This window comes from Chelon labrosus, assembly GCF_963514085.1.
Source record: "Chelon labrosus genome assembly, chromosome: 1".
Lineage (NCBI taxonomy): Eukaryota > Metazoa > Chordata > Actinopteri > Mugiliformes > Mugilidae > Chelon > Chelon labrosus.
Genome location: NC_140337.1, coordinates 36,420,829 through 36,436,432, shown reverse-complemented (window position 1 = coordinate 36,436,432; position 15,604 = coordinate 36,420,829). Strand labels below are relative to the sequence as shown.

Here is a 15,604-nt window from a genome sequence, read left to right as displayed (position 1 = left end):
TTCCTACCATGACATCCGTGTGTGAGAGGCGATGCTGCATTTCATAGTATTTTCTTGCCAAGTCCTCATGTTGACATCCCCATCTGAAGAAACAACAATAACATTAGTTTTGGACAATAGTAATGCCACCCCACATTGGTACCTCCCTGCTCTTTCAAAAGGATACTACTTGGTTTTACACTCCTGCTTTTTTAGAATAGCACCTCCTGTATTTACCCTCCCTGTTATTTTACCTACTTCACATTCACTTGATTGTACACCATCTGGACATGACAATTTTACACACAGGAGCAGTTACACACTGCATGCCCTATTTTACCCTAACCCTCCTATGCTCATGAATACCTGGTAGCCTCACTGGTGAAACTATGGGACTTTGGGTAGCATATTTGTCTTATCAGAGATACTGAAGGCTTTCTGACATCTGTCTTTGTGGCTGCTCTGAAGGTAGATCCTGTTATCCTACCACTCCTTTGCTCAAACCAGATTTTGGACTTGGACTGGGCTCGGGTCTCCTCCTCTACAATATCACTCTGAAAACATGACAATCCAAACTGTTACACATAACATTTTAAGTTAGTACAGATTGTACACATGCAGTACATGATAGATTTCAGTTATTAGCTCCTGTTATGTGAAACAAAATAACATTTTCTGTACCTGTTCTTTGGTCACAGTTATGTCTTCAAATAGTCCTTCTGCTCGATCTTGTAACTCTGCCAGGTTGAGGTCTCTTGCCTGCTTGTTATACAGGTTGGTGAGGGGTTCTGGTAAATCCAGCATGACAGCCTTTGGCACATAGGATGCTGCATACTCTTTGACTACAGACAGGACTACTGGTTTGATGTTCTGCTCCTCTTGTGTGCGGCATTGGGAGAGGTTGTTGTAGAGTTGGGCTTGCTCAGCAGCAGTCAGAGGTGGGAAAGCTAGGGGGGCAGAATGACCTTTTGAAGATTTTCCTTTTTTATACTGTTGAGAGTTGTTAAAAATGATGTCCTTGCCCTGCTGATACTCCACTTTCTTTATAGAGTCCTCACTTGGGGTGGCCCACTTGCACTTCTTAGATGTTACAGCTATCTCTTCTTTTCTTCCATTGTTATGCTGCCATATGCTGAACAACACAGCTGACACATGGGAGCAGCTCTCACCAAGTCCAGCTGTGCAATTGCAGTGGGCTCCCAAGACAACCCCATCATTCCTCACCACCATCCATGGCTTTAACTGAGGATCATTAAGCCTTTGGGAATGATTAACCTATACATAAAATTAAAAATGTTAGCTAACTTGGTTGAGTACATCAAAGATACAAACTAGCAACAGATAGTCAGACACACCGCGGTAACTAGCCAAGCTAACATAAACAAACAACCCGGACCTCTACTAGCCATGCTAACGTTACACTACCTATTAAACTGGGACACTTACCCTTCCAGTGATGATGCAGGAATTTTTTGCTTTAAGATTCCACAGCTGGATGTTCGTTACAAAGCCAGACTGAGTCCATTTGTAACCCTCCAGGCTTTTGTAGGCTTTCAGAGAGTCACCCGAGTAAGACGATGGGAAGTTTATCAGGTAGTTGTATATATCCGGATACTGCAGATCTGGGACGTCTTCTTCAGCAGAGATGCATTTGAAAAGCACGCCGGGGGCATTGTAGGGGTCGGTAATATTTAACCTATTTAATTTTTTAATATAAAGCTCAATGTCATGCGAATTAAAGTGTAACGAGTACTCCGATCTCTTGAAAGCGGCGATGGCGCTGGTGCTGGCGCTTGTCATTTTTACTGCCAAAATGGCGGCCCGAACACCGATGGTCACGTGGGGTCCGGAGCTCTATTGTGTGTGTGCGTGACTGTGCTAATCTCTACCCTTAGCCTAGTTTAGTGCGTCAGCGCGGCAAATGGTAATGCCAACATTAGTAATGGTAATGCTAACATCTTTTTCCTTTTCTTTTTTTAATAACCCCGGCAGCAGCCCTCGAGTCACTCTCAAAATTTCCTGCGGGAATTCTAGTTAGTGACTCGAGGCTACGCACGAGACACGACTCCCCATATAGCTCTAAGCTATATGGGGAGTCGTGTCTCGTGGCGAAGCCACGAGACACTATTGTTCTTCTGCGTGTTTCTTCTATATTATTATTCATCTTCCGTACCTTTTTTCGGTCTCTAACTCGCCCCGCAATTTTGGGGCGACACCGACAAAAATTACATCAAAACGTGCGCCTTTATCGGGAATGGTGTGCTATTACTTTTATAAGGAATCCACGAATTTTTCGCGAATTTATTCGCGAAAAACTGCGAAAATCGTCCCATTGAAATGAATGGGAAACTGCGAAAAAACGAAAAAACTGACACTTTTGAGGGGCATTTTCAAAAGCTAACTCCTCCCGCAAAATTTCACCTAGAGACTTCATTTAAACTTTAAAATGTAGGTAAATTTGTCCTCTATAAAAGTTCTATTCAGATTTTTGATATCTTTTATACTTTTCGATCAATCACTCGTCAATCATCGTGATCAATCATGTGAAATTTCTGAGTTTATAATGGGTGTGTATTGCGTGGAATGTTCGGCCTAGAGTGGGAGACCTCAGAGGCTAGAGTGGTAGAGGCTGTCTGAAATTCACTGAAATTTTTCTCTTTCCACGCTGCTCCTGGGCACATCTTACATCGTAGACATTAGATTTTTTCCACTTTTGTAGAGGAACTTGTCCTGATTCATACAATGTGCTCGCCTAAGACGAGACATTTTCTGAATTTGAATGGCGTGCCCCAGAGTGAGGAGTGTCCCGCTCCAACTGCCAATAAACTCCCATTCAAAATATGAAGCTGATTTTCGAGGAAAGCTGAATCCACCCTCTTCTTATACTCGCCACAGTTTCCACAATATTTACTCCAGAGACACCAAAATTACATCAGTGTGTTCGGGAACTTCTCCTGCCAATCACTGTCTGTTTTTTTTTTCTGATGTGAGCTTTGGTTTTGCCTCAGTGAGCCCAAATGCGAGGACTGTCAGAGGGCAAAAAATCAAAATTTCTTCCTTCTCCTCTCCTGTGTCTGTGAGTAGTCATGGCAACCAGCAGAGTCACCATGGCAGCCTCAGGCCAGGGCCACAGCTGCAGCCATTTTTGTAGTCCTTGGCAGTTAATTTCAGTTTATTTAAGTAAATAACAAAGAAAGAGACAGAGAGAGGGTAAAAGACAGACAGGCAGTAACAGAGAGGTAAAGCAAGACATTTTTTGAGGTGACTGTCACTCTGCTTGCTCTGTGTGTACATCTGAGCTGAATGTTTTCTATTGTGTGTGTGCGTGACTGTGCTAATCTCTACCCTTAGCTCAAAGTAAATTCTACAGTGTTAAATATGCAGTGTCAAAGTACATTGACTCCTTCAGAGTTATTACAACAACAGCTGGAGTAAGATACCGCCCAGTGTTGGTGAAAATATACGTCGTTAAACTACGGAGTGTCAAACGTACTCTGGAAAGCTCCGCCCACCCCCCTCGTCTAATGGAAATTTCAGGCCGCCATTTTCTTCGTGCCGAAGGACTGCGGTAAGTGTCTCCTAATTGACTATTAAACGCATTATTTGTCCTTTCAACAGAAGCAGCATTTTAGAATGACTTTATATCACTGTTAACTGTGAACTTTAACTCGTTTTATGTCTTCAAATGCCGAATTTCAGACGGCTAATGTGTAGTGACCGAGTGAATGTCAAGTCCATGTGCGAGCAGCATTAAGGTAGCTAACGTTAGCTAATTAACATTAACTAGCAAACACTCAAATTATCAAGAGTTATGTTAACTTTGTTAATACAGTGTGGATGTGTGATTGTGTAGTTCTTTGTGACGTTCAAATATTATAGTGGAATAGCGAAGATTGCTAGTGTGGGGAGTTGGCTAAACTAGCTAAAGTTCATGTTAGCTGGACTATCCGTTGCCTTTGCATGAGCGGGTAGACATTAACTCTGGGTACTGAGTAAGCGTTGTCTTTTGTATTTTAAAGTTACTGCAGGTGTTACTGACAGACGTTGTCGTTTTTAATGTGTTGGAGACATTAAATTTAACCCCGAAACCCGCACGTCTCTGTCACGTGACGCTGTTTTGGTCGGTCCTGCACGCGACTTCAAACCCTAGCGGGAGCGTTTCAGAAGCGTTTAGCCCGCCAGACTTTGTTTACTTGCTCAGATTTTTGTCATTTTCTTTCGTTTATGTGCTTCTAGATCTGCTTCTCCGTGTGTAAATATGCTACGTAGTTAATTAGTTTCTCTTTTGTCTGTTTTTACTACCGGTAGTTTGCGCGGTGTGTTTTATTTTGAAAATCGACCGGATCCTCTCTGCTTTTTCTGTGTCCGGCTTCTGCCCGCTCGAGGTGCTCTGTGTTGAAGCGGGCTGCCCGCGGTGTCCGTCAAAAATAGATCAGCGGAGGCCCGCTTTGGTGACGCTTCCCGTACCACGGCTGCCGGTGGGTTTTGAAACATTGAATAGCACATGTAATGCGGACGCGCCCGGTGGTTTTTGTATTGTAACGGTAGGATTAAGTAACGTTACTACAGCAATGTAAAGTAAATCCGTATGACAGTTGGGCACCTTCAGGAAGATGACATGATTAAGTTAAATTAAATCTTACTGGTCATTTCTGCAAAATAGCTGATTATTTCCCAGCAGTTTGGTGGCTTGAAACAAACTTTATTATATTCAAAGTGAACGTGATTCACCTCAAAAGGTGGCCTCGCTTCTGGACTGTTCAGTTGAAATGCATGATATTCTTATGTATGTTATGTATATTCTCAAATTTGAGGGAATACAGTGCATATAGTTTTTGTTTATTGTAATAATGAGCACATGAACTTTAACCATGAACTGTGCTGATACTCTGCAGGGAATTAAGATTTGCACAAGGAGCTTTAAATGCTAATAGTAATAGTAGCTGTTTAAAATTGATATACTGGAATATTAATATAAAATGATGGAAAATTTTAAGTTCTTGGATTTTGGAATTAATCAATATCTTACAAACGTCTATATGTGTTTTGTGTTACCCTTTCTAACCACACCCTTAACTTTGGATGCATTGCTTAAAGTATAGTTGGTACAGGGTGTTAACCATCAAATATGACTCAGGTTTGTTTCTGTTAAATTTCTATTATGTTATGATGTTTATTAGAAGTGACAGGTTAGGGTTATCAGCAAACTCTATATAATGTGTTCTTATTTCGATTTCTCAATTCATGATTAGAATCTGTTTCCACGGTAGCCTCTCCTGAGCAATCCCAACCATCATCCCTCAATTCCTTGGACTCTGAGGACACAGACATCATTTCCGATAGTCCCTCCAGAAAACGCCAGAGGTTGGACGCAGAAGCTGAGCAAGTAAGTTCTTATAAATAAGTTCTTATGACATTTACGTGGTTGGAAGACATTGTTGATCTCATTATGTCTTGAAGTTTTTTGTTTTTTAGCTCCTGAAAGTTTTTTATTTTATATAATAAAGTGTACACTTCAAGTACATCAAAGTTATTAAAATCAATTAAATTTATATGCTTGTTTTTATTATTATTATCTTTAACAATAAAATATAAATTAACAAATCCTCTCTGTAATCCTTATAACCTTGTCACTGTCTGGATGGAGCTCTTCAGTGTTTGTTACTTCGGTGCAGCCTTTACCTGAATTAATAAACTGTCTGTAGTCTGCTGATTGTTCCGCCGATATCTTTGAGATTGAATCGGGACATCTTTAGCCATGATATGAATTTATTTCCAGCATTTAAGTGAACTCTGATTTGCAGTGGATATAGTCCTAATGTGCTGAATTGTTTTGTATTGTGTTTCAAGTTGGTGGAATCCGTTCTTACCAACAAACCTGGTGGGGAACGTGTAATAAATGAATACAGGCGAACCAAATCCTTGACTGATGAAACCAGACGAAAAATGGTCAACATACTAGCAGCTGACATGACAGAAAAGAATGGGTAATTTGTTAACAGTCCTTGTGTTCTGCTTAGAGATTAATTTGAAATCGAAATTAAATCCAGTGAATATAACCGCAAACCCCTTTCTCCTTGCAGTACATCCCCACCCAGACAAGTGAAAGAAATGTACGCCAGAGGAATAGTGACCTTATTCCCCTACCTCAGTGACCCATTCTCTAAGAGTGGCTATGTGAGTTGCACACAGTAATGGTTGTAGTAATGTTAAATGCTGTATTGAAAAATTTTGAATCCTATCGGAGCCTGTTGTTTTCACTTTTAAATGTTATTAATGAATGTCTTTTTTTTTGTTATCCTTTCATCCTCCAAGGAGCACTATTATGATGGTGAGAGTGGAACTGGGTACTTGGCCTGGAGGATTAAAACTATTCAGAGAGGCACAGCTAAAGACAGGCGATCGTCGTTTGGAGGTAATACTGGAAAAATGTATGGAACAAAACAGTCGCAAGATCAGTTATTGCATTTGTTGCACATAATGTTTAAAATAATACAATATTTTTCTTGAAGTCTAACTACACCCTTCAATTCCTCTGACTTTGTCTACAGGCTGGCATGGCAAATTTTAGGGTGATTCAAAACAGTAGACATTTTGAGCCACTTTCAATGCACAAAATAATAGTAATAATCATAAGTTGTGAAGAAAAAAATGTCAATATTAACACCAGCACTGATATGTTTCATCACAGTACAGTCAGTAATTAAGTTTATACTTTTGGTATAAAGAGTAGTAAAGAGTACCTCTTTAAAAGTTTGCCAGGTTTCTAAAACTGTTTTTGATATCAGTATTTATAATACTGTATTTTCCCATGTTATGTAGAATCAGCCAAAGGATCATCTGGTGAAGCCATGTCTGGAGGACCAACTGTCAGACGAGAGTCCGAGTTCGATCCAGAGACTGCCCTGACTGAAGATGAGTGCAACGAAGCAATCTCATTGATGAAACATTCAGCTGATGAGGACACTGTCAACAAGAAAATGAAACTGACGTTTGTGTATCGCCGCAACATGGTCCTTGACCCCCAGCAGTCGAGCAACATACTGTCTGACTTTCCACGTTTTAAAGACGTCAAAGGCTTGGTAATTATCTATCATTATTTTGAAAACATTATGACAGTTGAATAGTTTTTATAAGACGGTAGACAGGCGTTGTAGTAATACCCCAATAACTATCACCCGTTAACTTTGGTTGCCTGTCGGATAATTGAAATTGTCACCCATCACCACCCCACCCCAGGTTGAACAGGATTTCATTCTGATGTTTGGAGAGGATACCTCAAGCAAGCTTCTGGAGAGGTGGCCGGTCATGTTCAAGAAAAAGATCATCCAACAATGCAGAAAGCTTCTATCCACAAGTGAGCTTGAAGAACTCTTGCTGGCAGCTGATCCTCCTGAGGATGGCACTGAAGTTGATGTTGACTTTGGTAAGATAATTGTTCTTGTTCTTCTTCTGCTGCTCTCATATACTTGGAATATATAATTATCATATCTAAACATTTACATATCTGGATGTGTGATAAATGTAAGAGGACATTATGTACGCAGTATATTGAACAAAACTTCAAAAGCACTGAAGTGTTTGTCCCATGGTTTGATTTGGATAACTTCTTGTGATGATATAAAACTGCTATCTTTCCGTTATTGTTTTTTTTTTTTATTTATTTAAATGCTACTGCCATTGCAGAGCCACTGAATTTTGTTGACAGCCCGCATAACTGAATTGTGTTGAGATTGAACACACGATTGTTGTTACAGGTTGGGACAGTGACCTTTCGTCGGTTTTATTGCTGCTACACCTGATTCCACCCTCTGCTCAGGGTCGGAAGAGACCAGGAAAGGTTTCGGCATCCCAAGCAGAGAAGCATCTTGTGGTCTTCAAGAAGGTTTGTGTTTTTGGAGGTTATTGAGGGACAAATCTTATATAATTGCCTAATAGTTGTAGAATATGGTCATGCACAATAAGGCATTAATAAAGTGCTTTGTAATGAGTACTGACAGCCAATATGATGCTAACGTGTATTCTAATAAGCAACTAGTTGGTGGTGAATATGTCTCACTTAAAGTATTATTATTTAGTTTTTCTGTTCTTTTTGTTTTGGTTTTATGTATTACAATTGTCCAATTGTAATCATATCTTCATGTGTTTGTCTTCGCAGAGTGGAACAAACATTCAAGAGCATCTCGATGCCATCACCACCAGAGCTCAACCCTATCTCCTGGCTGTTGGAGTTAAGAAGAATGCAATCCATCAGTTCTTCATCATTCTTGACAAGAATGCCATACCTTGCAGGTCAACCTCTTCTCTTGGTGCCTTTGATGAACTGTTTAAGGCTCATTTTGTGTTTGGCACATCATACAACAGCATGCTCCACAACATGTACACTTTTATCCAAACCACAGTGTACAACATTGATGTCGGCAAGGTCAAGGAAAGTCCTCGTGTCTCTGAAGTTAGGGCGAGGTTGCTTCATTAGTGCTTGAAGTTTCTCCTCTATCATGCAGTGTTTTGTTTGTCAGGCTGAGTTAACAAGTTCAAATATGCTTGTTAGGCATTTACGATTAGTTCATGGTTACTTACCTGGAAAAAATCTCAGGCTTAAATGTGCCCAGACTGGATGTGGATGTGTGTTTGGTACATTTTCTGGTTTTAGGAAACATTTAAACACCAAACACACTGAGTATATTGACCAGGAGGTTGACACTGATGTTAATTTGAGCACAGGAGAGGTGGTGACAGCTAATGTAGATGAGACAGCCACAACATCGCTGACGGGTAACAAAGATGAGGTAACCACAACATCTGAACTGTTGAGAAACTCCAATAGGAGCACTCTAGATATGTGTGCTTCTGCTGTTGCACAACTCAAGGCAGCCGGATTAAGTCAATCTGCTGTAAATAGTTTTGTTTCCTCTATGGAAGAAGTGTGTTCTGAGATTCATAGTCAAGCTAAAGATGCAGCTTTACAGTGCTTATCTCCACAGGAAACAGAGGTCAGGCTGCATCCTGACAGGGTTCTAAAGATGTTGAACATAAATGAGCTGCGTTACTTCAGACCATTTGATGTACAATTGAAGTATGGAACGACAGATTCTTCTTTCTATGTTGTTCCATATTGTCATTTTATGCAGACTTAAGGTCAATGTTTTAAATGTAGATTTGTATTCTACATGAGATGTTTTGATGAGATGATATTTCAGCCTGACAAAGTTGAGAGCTGCTAATAAAGTTCTTAAATGCATTATTTTGTGGAAACTTGTGATTTTTACTCACTTAATGGTGTTGCATGTAAGTTGACACTACAAAAGTGTAAAATTAACACTGCTAAGATTTATTTTCAGAAATGGTGTCAAATTTCATTCACACTATACAGTGTTAGAATTTTACTCTATAAGAGCTTTTTTTTCACTGCAAGAGAGTAAATTATCAACACAGTAGTGTGTAATATCAACACTTATTAGAGTGTTAATCTGTACTGGAATGGAACTCAATCAGAATTGATTTGACACCATAGAAGAGTGAATTATCAACTCTACCAAGAATAATATTTACACTCTTCAGTGTTATTTAACCTTTGGTGTAAAATTTCAATAACACTATTCAGTGTAAGCGAGTGTTAAATTTTTACTCTATTTAGAGTTAATTTAACTCTAAATTCTAAACACTATGGTAAGAGTTAATTTAACACTAATTCCGAGTTGGACCAAATACACTCGGAAATGGTGTTAAATTTAACTCTTTAAGTGTTACTTTAACACTGCAAAATTTACTGTGTAGTTTAGTGCGTCAGCGCCGCGCGTTAGCGTGGCAAATGGTAATGCCAACATTAGTATTGGTAATGCTAACATCTTTTTCCTTTTCTTTTTTTAATAACCCCGGCAGCAGCCCTCGAGTCACTCTCAAAATTTCCTGCGGGAATTTTCTAGTTAAGTCTATTAATGTGACGTCCATTCTAGGCCAATTATCACCAAACCTGAATAATGTCTGACTGGTTCCTCTCTGTAGTGGAGACACGGGGAATGGACTGTATCTGACGTCGGTTCAGGGTTAATCACTAAGTTCACACCGGGGTGTCGGCCAGAACACCAACTTAAGGCCAGTTAGACTTCAGAGGGTCCAAATGAAGAGGCAGGTGATGGACAGTTCAGGGGGTTTATTTTCTTCTTTACAGGCAATGAGGTCATGTGTGGTTTTTCTATAGAAATAATAACAAATACACAAATGAATAAAGAATAAATCCCTTAATCTCCAATAAACAGAATAAAAGGAGTATTGAAATTATTACATCTCCATTTGCCTTTAATTCCCACTACCACAGCCCTGAAACACACTTCACCTGACTTATTAGCAAAGTAACATAATGTAAACAACAGCACATGGTAATGTTTATGTAACGTTCACCGTTAACATTAACGCTAATGAGGCGGAACGATAATAACAACACAACATGTGGAGTGACGTACACTCGATCGTCGGCAGGTGAGCTAAATGCTAAACTAGCTTAAACAGTGATAGCATGTCGAGTATCAACCCATACATCAGAACAGAAATAATCTACGGCCGCAGCAATGTTAATACAGTGCCTCAACATACACACATACTCACGTTTCATACACGCACAGACCGCTTGCAGGGTCGTTAATGGCCGGGTCGTTAATTAGCAGCCTGACGGTAATCCTCACTCTGCCGACTCACCGGAGCATATACCTTCACTGACTGAGCGCCGTCAGTTACGCTACGTAACCAGCAGAGGGGGGCGCCCCTATGGACTACTAACACCACATCCATAACACATCACATACAGACATAACCTGTCATAACTTTTGGGGCCTTTTCTACACTGTATGTAGTCTGCATGTTCTCCCTGTGTCTGCGTGGGTTCTCTCTAGGTTCTCCAGCTTCCTCCCACCGTCCAAAGACATGCTGCTTAGGTTCATTGATGATTCTGCCTCTCTGTGTTAGCCCTGTGATAGACTGGAGACCTGTCCAGGGTGGACCCCCCCTCTAGACCAATGACAGCTGGGATAGACTGGAGACCTGTCCAGGGTGGACCCCCCCTCTAGACCAATGACAGCTGGGATTGGCTCCAGACAGAAGATGAATGAATGAATGTTTCTGGTGTGCAATGATGAGTAGATGAGTAGAAGAATGAAGTTTATCATGGTAAGAAGATACATTCATTAATGATCTATTGGTTTACTGACTCTCCAAAAAGTTTCAAAAAAGGCAACTGGACTTGTAGATTTTTAGAGAAGACGTTTCACCACTCATCCGAGTAGCTTCTTCAGTTCTAGGGTTTTTTTCCAGTCTGACATAGATGGCTTCCTTTACTCCTCTTTCAAACCATCGGTCTTCTCTGGCTAAGATTTGGACATTGTTATCTTCAAAAGAGTGTCCTTTGTCCTTCAGGTGTAGGTGGACCGCTGAATCGTTTCCTGATGAGCTGGCTCTCCTGTGCTGGTACATGCGTTTATGGATAGGTTGTTTCGTTTCCCCAATGTATAGGTCTGTAACAAAAACCTTCACTAAACAGAGGAGGTGGACTGAGATTTAATTTGCCATCTATTTACAATACAGTTTTGACTTCTGTCCCCAAGAAGTTTCAGTCTCATTCACACCTTGACACTGGACCCTCAGATGGACAAGAGTCGTTAGAGAACCATTCATAGGGAAGAGGACAGGGACCAAAACAGTACCCCCCTCTACAACAGGTAAGTACCCAGTCGTTAATGGAAATTAGCTTCACCAGTTTCTGGTTATTAGCATAACAAGCAAGTTTTTCAGGAGGAGTTCCTATTTAAACCTCAGACTTCCCACCAGTCCACCAGAACTGAAGAAGATACTCGGATGAGTGGTGAAACATCTTCTCTAAAAATCTACAAGTCCAGTTGCCTTTTTTGAAACTTTTTAGATTACCATGACCTGGATGACTGAGAACCTTCACAGACACTTTACTGACTGTCACAGTTCAGTCACAAGACTCTCAGTATTTTTCCATTGACCCTGGATCTGCCCCACTCAGCCTGCCAGCCACGCCCACCTCGTCAGTCTATTCTACTCACCTGTGCATATAGGCACCAGCTCCACACTCACTCCTTTGCCAGATTGTTCTTGTTCAGATTGCCATACAAGACTTTCCAGCGTTCTCCTGCCTGACTTCCCAGCACCAACCTCCTGGCAATCGTCTCAGCCTTCTGTCTCTGACCAAGATTTCGGCCTCCGCTCTCCAGATCCCTGTTTGCTTGTTTCTGACTGATTGCCTGTTTACATTGTTCCTGCTGCCTGCTCCTCATTGGATTATCTGCCTGTCATATCATCTCTCTGGTACCGCACCCCTGCCTGCCTTGACCAAGCCGTTGTACTGTTTGCCAGAGCTTCAGGAAACCTTTAGACTCTCTCCATTGGTTCTGAGTCTTTTTGTGCTGCAATTGGGTTCATACACCACCTGTTACAGTTTGGCCAGACATGGACCCAACAACACGACCGTCACCACTGAATCGGTTCTAGAACATTGAGAATGTGCTTATGCAACACGAGCAGGGCATGGAAGAGGCTGCTGCTCACACCACACGGGCTGAAGAGGCAAACGCCAACGCCTTTGCAGCCCTTTCCGCCCAGTTACAAGAACTGATTTCCACTCGTGCTCCTTCAGCTCCAGTTCCCGCACCGGAACCTCCTGCTCCAGCTCTGCCACAGCCCAGGATGATTTCCGAGCCACGAGTGGGGGAGATATGATGGGATTCCTGAGCTCTGCAGTTCATTCCTCACCTTCTGCTCCTTACTCTTCACCCTACAGCCAAACACGTTCGCCACCAAAGCAGCCAGGGTGGCGTATGTTATTAGCAACCTGACCGGCAGAGCCCTCATCTGGGGAACAGCAGAGTGGGAGAGGTGGACTCCCACCTGCACATCATTTCAGGCCTTCTCTGAGGAGCTATGCAAGGTCTTCGGGTTGGGAGCTCTCGGTTCCAAGGCCGCTTGTGATCTGCTCTCCCTGCGCCAAGGAAACCAGTCTGTGGCCGACTTCTCCATCGACTTCTGGACCAGGGCCTGACAAAGCGACTGGAACACTGAGTGACGCTTTCTTGCACGGTCTGGTTTCCTATCCTCTACCTTCCACACTTGATGGATTTATTGAACTCACCACCCGGCTGGACCACCCCATCCGGGCCGGGAGAAGGGAGAGGAAACAGAACATCCCTGGTCGTCTTGACTCAGCCCACTGGTCAGATCTCTCAGTTGCTTCCGGCTCCTCTTCTCCTGTTACGGACAATTGTATTGAGCCTGAGCCCATGCAGTTAGGTCGCACCAAGCTTTCAGAAGAGCAAGAGTGCCACTGCAAGGGGAACCTTTGTATGCACTGTGGTCAAGCTGGACATTTTGTCTCTCTCCTAATAAGTCACACAGCAGCAAAGTCTTCCTCCTCGACCTTATGCCCCCTGTTCCAAGTCAAGCTCCTCCTTCCTGGTGGTGCACACACCCTACCCACTTTCATAGACTCGGGTGCAGATGCCAACATTATGGCTGAGAGCTTGGCTTGGCGCTTGATTCCTCAATACCTGCCAAAGCCCTTGATGGCCATCTTCTGGGGACTGTCACCAGATTTCTCCTGTCCACATGCTGCTTTCTGGTAACCACCATGAGACCATCCGGTTTCACCTCCTGTCATCTTCCGACATTCCTCTGATCCTGAGCTATCCTTGGCTCCGTTGACACAGCCCCCACATTGACTGGGCCTTAGGGGCCATCCTTGTTTGGAGCAACTCCTGTCACCAGGTCTGCCTTAAAGAAGCCTCCATACTCCAGCAGTCTACACACCCCAGTTTTTGTCCTGACTTGTCCAAAGTCCCTGCAGAGTACCATGACTTCCAGGAGGTCTTCAGTTAGGCTAAGGCAACGTCATTATCTCATCGCCTGTATGACTGCTCCATAGACCTGATGTCTAGCACTTCACCTCGCAAGGGCCGTCTGTACTCCCTGTCTGGTCGTGAAAGGGAGGCAATGGAAACTTACATAAATGACTCTCTGGCTGCCGGTATTATCCATCCTTCATTGTCTCCTCCTGGCGCAGGATTCTTCTTTGTGGAGAAGAAAGACAAGACTCTGCGCCCCTGCATTGATTATCAGGGACTCAATGAGATCACCATAAAGAACCAGTACCCTCTTCCCCTCATCTCCTCAGCCTTCGAATTACTTCAAGAGGCCATGATCTTCACTAATCTTGACATCCGTAATGCCTACCACCTTGTCTGCATCAGAGAGGGGGATGAATGCAAAACTGCTTTCAACACACCCACTGGACATTATGAATATTTGGTCATGCCACTCGGCCTCACCAATGCCCCAGCAGTCTTCCAGGCCTTGGTCAACGACATCCTCAGGGACATAATAAACAAGCATGTTTTTGTCTATTTATACGACATCCTTATTTTTCCTTATATAAGTCCCTCGAAGAACATATCCACCATGTCCAGACTGTCCTCCAACGCCTTCTGGAGAACTCCCTTTTTGTCAAAGTGTGAGTTCCACACACTGTGTCATTCCTGGATTACATTGTGGCCCAGGGTTGCCTGGAGATGGATCCTGCCAAGGTGGCCGCAGTTAAATCTTGGCCAGTCCCTGGAAACGGTAAGCAGTTGCAGCATTTCCTGGGCTTTGCCAATTTGTTGGAAAGAATGATTAATTAATTTATCAGAAAGTGGCTCTGTGTCCCACGCTGCTTAAGTAGCACAAGTTTAAATGTGCTAAAGTTAGACTGGAAATGACTCTGACTCAGTCGAAGGATCCAGTGGTTAGGAGTGAAGCGCCTACTATTAAGACAGGGAGGAAGTGGAACCCAAAAGAGGCAGTGCAGCAAGCACAGGCAGCTCTTAAGCATAGGGATATCATAGGCCATGTACAGAAAGGGCATGGAGGCCTAGGGCTGTGTGCAGGGAAACCTGTGTGGAGCAAGGCATCAGCAGTAGAAAGGAGAAAGATGATAGTGGAAGAGGTACAGAAGCAAGAGGAAGCAGTTAGATGCTCTAAGGCAGTGTCGCAGGCTAAGCAGGGTCAGTGGGTGAACTGGGAGAGTGTGGAGAAAAGGAAGTTGAAGTGGAGAAAGCTTTGAAGCATGGAGGCTAGCAGGATTAGATTTATGTTAGGGGCTACTTATGATGTGCTGCCAACTCCCCAGAACCTAAACCAGTGGGTAGGTGAGGATGCTGTCTGCCCACTGTGCACTTGTGTCTGCACGCTTAGTCATATTCTGACAGGTTGTAAGGTTAGTCTTTCCCAAGGACGTTACACCTGGCGTCACAACCAGGTACTGAAATGTTTAGCAGCTGCAATTGAGGAAAAACGGGCGATTGTAAATTCCATGGCCGTTAACAGAGAGAGCAGATGCATTAAGTTTGTACGGGAGGGAGAAAAGGCTAGAGTAGCAGGCATCAGGCATAACACGGGACAGCTAAGAGTAGGAGGAGCCTATGAGGCCAATTTAAATGAACAACTGGTTATTCCAGGTGAGATAGCTAGCACCCGACTACGGACAGATCTGCTGTTGTGGTCTGAGCCAGAGAAAGTAGTCTATTTCATAGAGCTCACTGTCCCATGGGAAGATAGAGTTGAGGAGGTTAACGAGCGC

General features: G+C 42.8%; 1 protein-coding gene across 1 annotated transcript; it reads left to right on the top strand.

Moving 5' to 3' along the window:
• The first annotated feature begins 5,096 nt into the window (after positions 1–5,096).
• Positions 5,097–9,175, top strand: LOC311488464 (uncharacterized protein). Its single transcript, XM_084545189.1, has 4 exons — positions 5,097–7,061; positions 7,219–7,405; positions 7,737–7,864; positions 8,138–9,175. Exons 1-4 carry the CDS (start codon positions 6,831–6,833, stop codon positions 8,453–8,455), a joined length of 864 nt encoding a protein of 287 aa, XP_084401315.1. The 5' UTR covers positions 5,097–6,830; the 3' UTR covers positions 8,456–9,175.
• The last annotated feature ends 6,429 nt before the right edge of the window (positions 9,176–15,604 follow it).

Bases quoted from the DNA above. Each gene is read 5' to 3' on its own strand.
- LOC311488464 (XM_084545189.1), top strand. From the start codon at position 6,831: ATGTCTGGAGGACCAACTGTCAGACGAGAGTCCGAGTTCGATCCAGAG. The intron at 7,062-7,218 runs GTAATTATCTAT...ACCCCACCCCAG, and splicing joins TTAAAGACGTCAAAGGCTTG to GTTGAACAGGATTTCATTCT. The intron at 7,406-7,736 runs GTAAGATAATTG...TTGTTGTTACAG, and splicing joins TGAAGTTGATGTTGACTTTG to GTTGGGACAGTGACCTTTCG.